Below are 12,512 nucleotides of genomic sequence, written 5' to 3' on the forward strand. Positions count from 1 at the left end.
CTTTTATTTTTCAAGTATTTATATTGGTGGGATCCACAAATAATTATATTAATTTTTTACAGTAAAATATTGCCAACCAATGAAATAACTGTTTTCTAACGTTTTCCTGGACGTTTCTGTAGAGTCTAATCGTAAAAAAACAGTATCAATCAAGGAGAGGGTCAGACCAGCTGTTTTCCTAACAGTACAAAACAGTAACAACTAAGAAGAGGGTCATATAAGAGCATTGGAAATGGCCTAGCCAAATGTCAATGCAAGTCCAAATTTTAGCTAGATGTGAGAAAAAACCTCCACATTAGACTAGCCAATGGTCCAAAGCTTAAGACTTGAGCTACAGTAAATTTTGAGTCCTCTCCAAACATGGCGAGTTACTGTTCACAATGGAAAGCAATATTTTATTATTTCATCTACCTCCATCTCTCTTTCCCTCGTTCTTTTCTCTTTCTTCATACCGAATGGCCCCATTTCCCTCGTCTTTCCTTTCTTCTCTCAAAAGCTCCCAGCACATTGATCCTTCGGCTTCGTCTTCTTCAACTCGCCGAATCGCACCCTCACCGAATATTCTTTTTTTTTCTCTTCATTTTCTCTCACGCCGAATCACACCCTCTTGTTTCTCCCTCCTATTTTCGTCTTCTCTCTGCACCATCGCCGCATCACACCCTCACCGAATCGTACCCTTGCCGAATCGCACCATTTCTTTATTTTTCTCTTCCTTTTCTCTCACACCGAATCGCACCCTCTCGTTTCTCCCTCCCATTTTCGTCTTCTCTCTGCACCATCGCCGAATCGCATCCTCTCTCTACCAATGCAAGTCCAAATTTTTTTCATTTCCGCTCTGAGAACCCATTTGCAGACCAACCCACGCCTTTTCCATTCCCTCCCTCCAGATTTTTTTTCCTTTCCATTTGCAGATAACTTATCGAAGGCATCAGCAACATAGAGTACCCAAACTTCTCTCCAGCCATATTTTTGCCTTAGACTGTTGAGATCAACAATGCCATATTCCCTCGACGAACTCAGGTATTTCACAAGGGTATTTCTTGGCTGCTAAAATGAACTGCTCATGGCTGCAGTATTTATATTCTTGACGGGTTATTGCTTTCAATTTCTTGAATTTGTCTCTGATTTTACAGCGACCCTAGCTTATGAAGTCCAAATTTTGTGGCCTTTTCCTTAGAAACTCATATATTGTATTGGTATGTGCATTTTTATGTGGTCTGCTGCTTGAATATTTTGTTGCTAATTTGTTTGACTTCATATCAATGCTGATTTGTTGAAGAGCCAAGGGAATTTCCGAAACAAAAATTTTGGACTCTAGAAACTTTGATGTGCGACTCAAAGAGCCAAGGGGCTTCCTTATTAAAACTTAGTTTAGTTCTTGCATGGGACATCGCATTGTTCTGGGAAACATGAATTGATAGAAACTGTTTTGATGGATTAGTGGACTGTTTTTGTAATTTTAGTGGATTGTTTTGTAATTATTGGACAGTTTTGATGGATTAGTGGACTGATTTTATAATTTTAGTGGACTTTTTTGTAATTAGTGGACTGTTTTTATAATTTTAGTGGACTGTTTTGTAACTATTGGACTGTTTTGATGGATTAGTGGACTGTTTTTGTAATTTTAGTGGACTGTTTTGTAATTAGTGGACTATTTTTATGGATTATTGGACTGTTTTTGTAATTTTAGTGGACTGTTTTGTAATTAGTGAACTGTTTTTGTGGACTATTTTTTAATTAGTGGATTGTTTTTATGGATTAGTGGACTGTTTTTGTAATTTTAGTGGACCGTTTTGTAATTATTGGACTGTTTTCATGAATTAGTGGACTGTTTTTATAATTTTAGTGGACTGTTTTGTAATTAGTGGACTGTTTTGATGGATTAGTGGACTGTTTTTGTAAATATTAAAAAAATATATTATTAAAATATTTAATATTTTATTATTATTTAAACTTTAAGATAGTTAGTCCAATATGGACTAATCTAGCAATAAATCTATGTTATAGCCAAAATACAACATTCTAGCTAAATTTTAGACTTGGCAATGCCATTGCCAATGCTCTAAGCTTTTGTCTGTAAAGTACAGTTCATAAATAGTGATAAATTAATAAGAGTTGAAATGAGATAAGATGAGATGAAATAAAAAAATTAGTATTTATTTTCAGAAATAGTCTAATAGTACAAAACTTAAAAAAGTTTTTAGAGATTTTAGTTTCACCCCTTAAAGCAAACGAATTACAATATGTCCCAACAAGAAGAAAATGGACATTTGGACACAAAGATGGGACATGAAATTTTTTAAAAATTTCATAATTTTTATTTTGCAAACATCATTTAAATACAAAATATTTTTCACTTTCAAATATTTAAATTGTTATCTAATTTATTACCTAATTATTATTCAAACATAAAATTTAATACAATTTTTACAAATTAAAAAAAAAAACACACAAAAATCAACACAAGTTTTTTAAAACTCAAAATAAAATTAAAATTAAAAATTTATACTGAAAAAATTTTTTAATTTTATAATATTTTAATCAATTTTTTTCTTTTATTTTTTAAAATCAAGTATAACATCTTAATTTAAATTATTTTACTATTATTTATAAAATTATAAGATACTCTAACTGTCCAAACGAGCTTTAAATGTAGCCAACATACGTAATTACCTCTTAATATTGTTCCAACAACAAGAATTTGGCCAAGGTGAACAAAAAATAAAACTGATAATTGGTTTGGACAGTGGAAAATCTTATAATACTAATAATAAATAAAAAGAAAGAAATATCAAAGAAAGACTCTTTGAGAATTTAATGAGGTGAAAAGGAGACCACAAGATCTCACTTCTCACCCCAAGGGCAGAAACGCCACAGGAAATCAAGTAATCGAGACAGCATATAATCACCAGCCACGTGTCATGTAATGCCAAATAGATAGATTTCATTGGATGAGATTCTCTCATCTCTCGACCACATCTTATCCCTTCCCAACCCCCCACGGCCATTAAACAGGGACTCACTCCCTCACAGTCACGCTCCCTTGAAGGACGCTCCCGAGTCCCACCGCTACACCGAGGCAAAAGCTTTTGCTCCAGAAATGGCAGCAGAAATGGCTCTTGTAAAACCCATCTCCAAATTCAGCACTGCAAGTCCTAAGTTCAACAGCCCAAGATGTGGATCTTACTCAAAGTTCACCACCATCAAAATGACGGCCACTTCACAGCCGCCGCCCACCACCACTAAACCTAGGAAGAAGGTTGCTAAAACCGCCATTAAAGAGACACTCTTGGCACCGAGGTTTTACACCACTGACTTTGATGAAATGGAGACCCTTTTCAACACTGAGATCAATAAGAACCTCAACCAGGCTGAGTTTGAAGCTCTGCTGCAAGAATTCAAGACTGACTACAACCAGACGCACTTTGTGAGAAACAAGGAGTTCAAGGAGGCTGCTGATAAACTGCAAGGACCTCTGAGGCAAATCTTTGTAGAGTTCTTGGAGAGGTCATGCACTGCTGAGTTCTCTGGGTTCCTTTTGTACAAAGAACTTGGAAGAAGGCTCAAGGTATGGCTCTCTAATTCCTCAATTTCTGATACTGTTACCTTATCATGAGCTTATCTAAGTTACTTGTTTGTGTGAAGGAACTTGTTTCAACTGCTGGATTTTGGGAAGTCTAATTTTCAAATATAATAAAATATTTTAAATTGAATCCGAATTTTACAAAATACTTCGAATTTCTTGTACAAATTTCTCGTTACTTTGTCCAAGATAATCGACATCCTTAATTTCTATATTAGAAGCTGTATTTTTCTCAATTGGTGTTCAACATCAATCAGTTTTCTCTTGTACAAAACTTAGCCCACCAGTAGTAGCTTTAATTTTTCGAATCGAATAGTGGTATTATGAGTCAGGTGACTCTCTCTGAAACATTGTTCTCTGGGATGGATGAACTAAGCTTCTGTCTTACTGAGTTAGGATCCTCGTCCCTCCATTTGGTTTTTCAGGCAAAATTTTAAATGGTGGCTTTTAGTTTGGAGCTAATGTTATCAGAAAACGGGATTCATATCCAAATTTATGCCCCTTTAGGCCAAATGAAACCCCACAGTTTCAGTTCTTTTCAGTTTAAGGCAGTTTTATTCTCGCAGCATTGGGCTGGTTTAATCGTTTTGAGGATTGATCCTGCAGAAAACCAATCCAGTGGTAGCTGAAATTTTCTCTCTCATGTCAAGGGATGAAGCAAGGCATGCTGGGTATGCAAACAATATCTCTAGACTCACTTTTGTGTCTTTTTCTATTGAATATTAATTCATTACATCATTTATCATTATTGGTACTTATATTGGGGCATTACATCTGTGATCAATATCGGTACTTGCATTGTTGTACTATATGCAGATTTCTGAACAAGGGTTTGTCTGATTTCAATTTGGCGTTGGACTTGGGTTTCCTAACAAAGGCTAGAAAGTACACATTTTTCAAGCCTAAGTTCATTTTCTATGCCACTTATCTATCTGAGAAGATTGGATACTGGAGATACATAACCATATACAGACATCTCAAGGCCAATCCTGAGTACCAATGTTATCCCATTTTCAAGTACTTTGAGAACTGGTGCCAGGATGAGAACCGGCATGGCGATTTCTTCTCTGCATTAATGAAGGCGCAGCCCCAATTTCTCAATGACTGGAAAGCAAAGTTGTGGGCCCGATTCTTCTGCCTTTCGGTATTATACCAATGCTAATTTTTTTTTTTTTTTATAAGTGCCATCGCTAAACTTATGAAGTTATATAAATCTTGATGTTTCTGTGACATTTTCTAACACAATAATTGGCTGATGGAAAAAAGGATAGAAAAGAATTGTAAAATTCTGCAGCTATGGACAATGTTAAGCGAATGAAGTCTAGAATATATTAGTTTTACAATCTTAGTTTCCACTGGAGTTATATATTGAATTCCTATTGTTTTGTTCTTTTCTCCATTTATGAGATCCAAACTAACTAGAATTCTTCAAATTTAAGGTTGAACATCTGTCCCTAAATTTCTATATTTTTCTCACAACTTCATGAATCTACCTTGCAGGTTTACGTGACAATGTACCTAAATGATTGCCAGCGCACAGCTTTCTATGAAGGCATTGGGCTCAACACAAAAGAATTTGATATGCATGTCATAATTGAGGTGAGACTGTGATGTTTTATTAAATACTTTCCAAGCAATAATCTCAGTTATCAAGCCATTTTGTGATACTAAATTGCCAAGACAAACTAGGAAAATGGCAGGGACTGCCTAAAGCCATATTTTGTCAGATCCTCAAAGTGCTTTCCCTGCATTCCTTGGGCCATCATTTTCTCTATTCTACTGTTCATTAAAAAAAATCTCTCTATTCAAATAGGACAAAGAAAATAATAAAAAATATCTTTGATTTTCAGCAGTAATCTAAATGGGATGTTAAAATTTCTGTTTACGCAGACAAACCGCACAACAGCTAGAATTTTCCCAGCCGTGCTGGATGTTGAGAACCCTGAATTCAAAAAGAAGCTGGACAACATGGTGGAGATTAACCAGAAGCTGATTGCTGTTGGGGAGAGCGAGGACATACCCGTGGTGAAGAACTTAAAGAAGATACCACTTATTACGGCATTGGCCTCAGAGCTCCTGGCTGCATATCTAATGCCTCCAATTGAATCTGGATCTGTTGATTATGCAGAGTTTGAGCCCAAACTTGTTTACTGAATTCTTTTGTACGAGTTCCATTTCTTCCTTGTTATTGTGAATTGCTGCGATTCTGTTGTAGTCATATGACTTTAGTGTAAGAAACTGAGTAAACATATGAAGAGGATCCCTTGTATTTCTTGTAATTATGGAACCTCATTTTTCCAGTTGGTACGCAAACGTGCCATTTTCCCTTTGAAAGTTTAGGTTGCATTTAGATGTTGAGCTGAATTGAATTCTTTATGAATAGTAATGAGTTGAAATGGTAGAATGAGTTTTGTAGGATTCACTTAAAATGAGTTTAGGCTTCATTTGGTTACTAAATCCATCTCAACTCATCATTACAATTTTTTCAAATTCAAATTCAAAATATAATAAATAATTTAATTTTTTTAAATTTTAAAATAATATTAAAAAATAATATTCTAGAAATATTTTATCATCTCAACTCAATTCAACTTAGTTCAACATCCAAACGCAACTTAAATCTGTTTGGATGTTAAGAAGAGTTTAGATATATTTATGAGAAATTGAAAAATGTTGTGGGTTCTACGTATAAAAAAATGTTGAATTGAAAAAAATTGTGGGTCTCACGTGTAAAGAGATTTTGAGTTGAGATGAGTTTGAATTAAAAATTGGGTGTTTGAATGTTAGACTTAACTTACAATTAGATTGAAATGAGTTTAATGACCAAACAGGACTTTTGATCAGGTTCGTTGCTTTACATCCAAGTACTGAGTAGTCTCTCTGGGACTCGATTCCTTAGGAAATTACATATAATTTCTTGAGCATAAAGATCAAGTTTGTTGTGCGTTAGTCCTGCCTATTTGGTATCTTTTGGCTACGAAGCATCGGTTTCATTCTTCGGAGGAACTCATCATGATTTTTTTTTTAGAATTCTTCAACATACAGCTGTGTATCTGAGGGGTGGGCAGCGGGCCTGCACCCCGCTGCCCCACCCCACCTCCGCATGGCGGGGCGGGCAACCCCTCCCCGCCCTGCATGCATTTATATATATATATATATATATATATATATATTATATATAAACATAAATATATATTTATATTTTATAAATTGTGTATATATAAATATATATTACAATTGGTTAGACTTGTTTACAAAATATGTATTAGTAAATTTAAAAATTACTTAGTTTTTAAATTATAGTCATATTTACAAAATTTAAATTTATATTCATTATGCGCGGGGGGAAGGTGTGAAAACCCCACCCCCCGCCTCATGCGGGGTGTGGTGCGGGGAAGGGGTGGCCCAGCCTTGTAGGAGGTGGGTAGCACCCTTAGTGTATCGATATTTTATTATGCGATGTAGGTTATATCACAAGCTTTGATATCATCGGTATGTTTAGTGCGACAATAAATAGGCTAATAAATATTTTTTTTAATATATATTCAAGTAGCACTGGTTTTTCTTTTCTATTTAAACTTTTGGCAATGCACTCGTGTATATATTACTCTTAGCTACCGTTTGGATAATGAGTTGAGATGAGATAAGTTGAAATAAAAGTTGAATAAAATATTTTTAAAATATTATTACTGTTTTGGGATTTGAAAATGTTGAATTGTTATTATATTTTGTGTAAAAATTTAAAAAGTTATAATAATAAAATAAAACATTTTTTATATCCAAATCGGCCCTTGTATAAACGTTCTCAATTGTAGAAAATTGGTCACTTTTAATGATAATTATGCTATATGCATTTGTCTTTGAGGTTTTGCAGCCTATGGCCAACAATACTGCTACACTTAAATTTTACTTTTTTTTTTTTTGAAATGAGGATAATTATATTGCGTAAACAAAGTATTATAAAGATTTTGAGAAAATTATTTACTTAATGCAGACATGTATGCTCTCAAGATCATAAAGATCAATTTCACATAAAAGAGCATCCTTGGCTAGCATGTGAGCAGCCATATTAGCATCCCTTTTAGTATAACAAACACTCCAAATTGCAAATGATCCTAACACATTTTTAGTGTCTTCAATTATTAATCCACCTGGACTCCAATCCTCCAGAATTCTGCATCTTCTCGACCACCTGCAATGAGTCACATTCAAGAATGAATTAATGAATCTCGGCTTCTTTACAGAAAAGGACTGCCATCATCATGGCATATGCCTCTGCAGTATATGGAGATAGTGTGAGATTCTTTCTAGCTCTAAGTATGGCAAGGACCAATCCTTTGCAGTCTCTGAGAATTGCATCAATTCCAATCAAGTTCCTGGATTCGTTGATACAAGCATCCCAATTCATTTTGTAATTTCCTTCTGGGGGTTTTTTCCAGCTCTGAACACTAAGGGAGTCTGCATTAGTTGTAGCAATAGGGACTTTTGTCTTAGTGGCTTTAAAGCATCTCAAATCTTCACAGGCTTTATAGATAATAACATTAGGATGTTTGAATGTTTTTCCATGCAAGAATTGATTTCTCCTAGACTAGATAAGTCTTATGATCAACCCAGCTTCTTCTAGAGCATAATGTGTCAGTTTTGCTAACATTTGTTCCCAGATAGATTTAAAACAAGTACCTTCTAGAGATAATTTCTATAAAAGTATGCTTGCTTGACACCAAACATCTTGAGCAACCCTACAGCTCCATAGCACATGCTTAGATGATTCCTCCTCTAGATGACAAATGGGGTATAGGTTATCATCTATAATTTTCTTCTTATACAGATTGTTAAAAGTGGGCAAAGTCTCATTGCATGCTCTCCATAGGAACATTCTTACTCCATTTGGCAATTGTAGTTTCCACAAAACTTTCCAAGATTTTTGTTGATCTTGAACATTAGAGGTACCATATTCTTAATTAGATTGTAGGTCTCTATGAAGATAGTAGGCACTCTTTACAGAGAATATGCCATTGTTTGTGCCTTCCCAAGTCAGCGATCCACGCTATTGTTCATACTAATGGGTATGGTTTTTAAGACATCCACTGTATTCTGAAGGAACCATCTAGAAAGCAGATTTTCATCCCATTTCCTGAGAGTTGGGTTTATTAAATCAGCCACTCGAGTCACTTCTTCTGTACCATTGCTGCAATTATTAGGAGGTAGAAAATGTGGTTTTGGCAGCCATCTGTCCTCCCATATCTTCACTTCTAAGCCATTTCCAATCCTCCATAATAGACCTTCTTTTAACAGGTTAAGGCCAGATTGCATACTCCTCAAAGCTAGAGAAGGTCTAAATCCCATTTTAGCTTTTAAGAAAGACCCATGTGGGAAATATTTATGTTTTAATATGAGAGCAGGTAGAGATTCTGGATTTGTAAGTATTTTTCACCCTTGCTTAGAAAGAAGAGCCAGATATAAGCTTTTGAAGTTCCTAAATCTCAATTCACCTTGATCTTTAGATTTATTGAGTTTACTCCATTTGACCCAATGAATCTTTGATTGGTCCTCATTGAAATCCTACCAAAATTTCCTTGATAACTGGTCCAATCTGTTGGTAATGGACAGAAATATCCCCATGGTATAAGTAGGGATGGCTTGCAAAACAGATTTGAGCAGCACCTCCTTTCCAGCAACTGATAAGCAATTTGTCTTCTAATTTGTTATTCGAGACCACACTCTATCAATAAGGCCATGAATGGATGCAGTTTTGGCTCTTCCAATCATGGCTGGGAGACCAAGGTATTTCTCAAATGAACATGTTAAGTGCATTCTAGCAATTTGTAGAATAGTTCTCTTATTATTAGGTGAAGTATTTTTTATGAAAAATATGGAGGATTTTTCCTTGTTTAACATTTGTAAAGAGCCATAGGTTTAAGGGACTTTAAGAATTCCCAGCTCATACTTCTTTTAGGAGTTTCAGGATGGCCATAAAAGCTTGTAAAGAGCCAAGTTTATGCCATTTGATCATTTGTAACATGAGCATTGATATTCCAACTCAAGCAGTTATAAATAACTACTTTAACAAGATTCTTCCACATTAGTGCAAGTCCACCACTTCTACCTCTGCTTTCTACCACCAAACAAGCATCAAATTTTAAAATTTTCCTAACATCTTCCACTCTTGATTTTGAGCATTTTGTTTCCTTGAGAAATATCATACTTGGGTTCTTGTCCTTAATTAGAGGTTAAGGAAGTTAAATGTCCGAGGGTTCTCAAGCCCTCGGCAGTTCCAACTTATGAGATTCATGGCTGTTGGCAGGGCCAATTCCATTTGCATATTATTTTCAACCACCTCAATTCTCTTGCCTTTTTTCTTGTCCTTGTTCTCATCATGCTGAAATTCCTCTTGAGAGTCTGTAGGATCTGCTAGAGTGTCTCATTTTTGACCTGCCTTCCTAATAGTCATTCCACCCTCAAGCATTGGTTGTTTTAGTCTAGCCCTTCTTTTCCATTTAGAGCTACCTATGGGGTCTTCTTTCTGGTAGCTAGCAGCATAATCATCAGTTACAACAGTCCCAGGAGAGTTCGAGTGTTTTATAACATTCAACTCTAGCTCCCTATTAAACTTCTTCTGCTCCCTATTAATGGGATTTTCCTTTTGGACTACCACATTTTCCACCTCTGTAGACTTTCCACTTTCAAGAAAGGAGTCCTTATAGACTTGTAAAAAAAAAAAAAGAAAAAAAAAAGGGGTCCTTATAGATATCACGAATCTGTGATTGGCTCATCTCTTTAGGCATATGATCTATTTTGTACTGCTAGCCTAAAGTTCCTTGCGTTTGCTTTTATTGGTAGTTTTCTAACAGTCCATGCTGATTCTCCAAAACATGGTTTTTAAGAAAGTTGACATTCTCAAAATTGAGATCTTTTCCATATTGGTCTCTTGGGCAGTCCATGTCCTCTTGTACAACCTGTTGTTCAGAAGGATGGCTAGTTCTGCCGCCCTTATCCAATTTAACAGCAGGTTTTAAATTGTCTTTTGTTCGCATAGGGGAAGCACGCAGCCATGCCCCATATTGGGGAGTTTTACCACCATGTAATAAATTACCAGATGAAGATTCCTGACAGCCACTAGTGCCATGTTTTATAGTTCCACAATTGAAGCAAAAGATAGGCAGCCTTTCATAAGCAAATGTGAGCCTAGTTCTAATGCCTTTTAACAACACTATGGTGCCTCTCATTAATGGTTTTGTTATATTGATGGATACCTTGACTCTCAAGTAAGGACCCCATCCCACTCCGTCTTCATCCACATCTATCTCTTCGACATCTCCCATCACACAACCCACTCTTTCTCCTATAATCTATGTCATGCCTCCTGGAGGGAGGCCATGCATTTGGATCCATATTGGTTCAGAAACAAAAGGGTACATACCTGGAGCAGAGAGGCCATTATAAATTTATAGACAAATGAGATTCTTGTCAAAAGTCCAAGGCCTACCAACTTGCACCCTTTCCATATCATGGGCAGACTGGAATTCCATCAAGAATATGTTATCACCTACAGCTTTGATTTGCAATTCCTTTGTTGGCCTCCAGATTTTTACCATTGTGCTCTTAAAAGCAGTTTATTGGTTTATCTACCACCACCAATCCAAGAAGACAGAGTCTTCTTCCCCTACGTGATACTGCCTCATCATCCTTCAACTCCAAAACAACTCCTGCTATTCTGCTTCTGTGAGACTGAACTTATCCCACTATTTAATGAAGTCCTTAGCCATGCATGATTGTAGTTACGTAAATACAAAATTTGATTGTTAAATCACCACCCTCCACAGTCAAAGCTAGGAGACTTAAAACCTGCCAGAGCAAGGAATTCCTACTCAGTAAGAGCTAGGAGACCTCACCAGCAAGGAAACTTAATAATGAAGTATTTCACCTCGCTGCTTCCTTCCAGCACCTACTTCTGTCTTTTTCGCCCTCTCAAAAAGCCACTTCCCAGTGAATTGTATCTTCACTTAAACTGTACTTGAATACAAATTATATTAACTCACCTAGTCTAGAGGGACCAATAGTTTTCTTATAAAATAACAACACAAACTCAGCTCCAACAAACCGATAAGTAAGGTGGAGAAAAAAATTCAGACATTTGACAAAACAAAGTTGAAGTCCGATTTTTTTTTCATGTTCCAATTGGAGGTATAGCCGGACTGACTCAAACTCTGCTCCGATCTGACTCTGACTCCGATTTTGCCCTCCGAATCCGACTCCTATAATGTCTATATATGTTATAAAAATATATGTATTTGTATATATATTGATCATATATACCAGTATAGTTATAGAACTAGAATTTATATAATTAAATTCAATAATATACTAGTATGAGGTAATCCCTATATAATAATATAGTTATACTGTAATATAAATGAGAAATTCTATTTGCAGTCCTCAAGTGGGGACTGTATGTGCAGGCACATTATTAAAATTTATTTTTTTAGTGAACAAATTCACCGTGCACATCCCCAGAATCATCTCCTTCGTGACCTTCCAACTCCTCTCACTACCTCCCGCCGCTAATGTAAAAACTTTTTTAATAGTTGTTTCGAGACACCCATGCTTCTCGTTAGCCTCCTCGCCTTAATTCCACAAACCATCATCGGAGTGGAAGTTGTATGAAAGTTGTTGGATCTCTAAACAGGATCATATGAGAACATGAAAAGATGTCAAAAAGCCAATAAAGACGCAAGCAAAACCCCCTTTTCAAGTATCTTCCAACCAATTCAAAGAAACGAACAAGTGTTTTTCATAGAATTATGTTATATTTTCAGAATATAAAAAACAAGTAGAAGATTGTTGTAATAATATTTTTATTCCAAGAAATAGATTTTATATAAAAATAATAATATTATATCAAATGACTAATTATCCATTTACTTTTATT

At 35.6% G+C, this 12,512-nt stretch overlaps 1 protein-coding gene across 1 annotated transcript; it reads left to right on the top strand.

Moving 5' to 3' along the window:
- Positions 1–2,936: 2,936 nt before the first annotated feature.
- LOC108995356 (magnesium-protoporphyrin IX monomethyl ester [oxidative] cyclase, chloroplastic) lies at positions 2,937–5,933 on the top strand. Its single transcript, XM_018970914.2, has 5 exons — positions 2,937–3,568; positions 4,190–4,254; positions 4,400–4,727; positions 5,084–5,182; positions 5,474–5,933. The coding sequence occupies exons 1-5, from the start codon at positions 3,101–3,103 to the stop codon at positions 5,735–5,737; spliced, it is 1,224 nt and encodes a 407-aa protein (XP_018826459.1). The 5' UTR covers positions 2,937–3,100; the 3' UTR covers positions 5,738–5,933.
- Positions 5,934–12,512: the final 6,579 nt, after the last annotated feature.

Source organism: Juglans regia, chromosome 3, assembly GCF_001411555.2.
Source record: "Juglans regia cultivar Chandler chromosome 3, Walnut 2.0, whole genome shotgun sequence".
NCBI lineage: Eukaryota > Viridiplantae > Streptophyta > Magnoliopsida > Fagales > Juglandaceae > Juglans > Juglans regia.

Coding starts and splice junctions, on each gene's coding strand:
- LOC108995356 (XM_018970914.2), top strand. CDS start 3,101: ATGGCAGCAGAAATGGCTCTTGTAAAACCCATCTCCAAATTCAGCACT. Junction 3,569..4,189: donor AACTTGGAAGAAGGCTCAAG/GTATGGCTCTCT, acceptor TTGATCCTGCAG/AAAACCAATCCAGTGGTAGC. Junction 4,728..5,083: donor CCCGATTCTTCTGCCTTTCG/GTATTATACCAA, acceptor TCTACCTTGCAG/GTTTACGTGACAATGTACCT.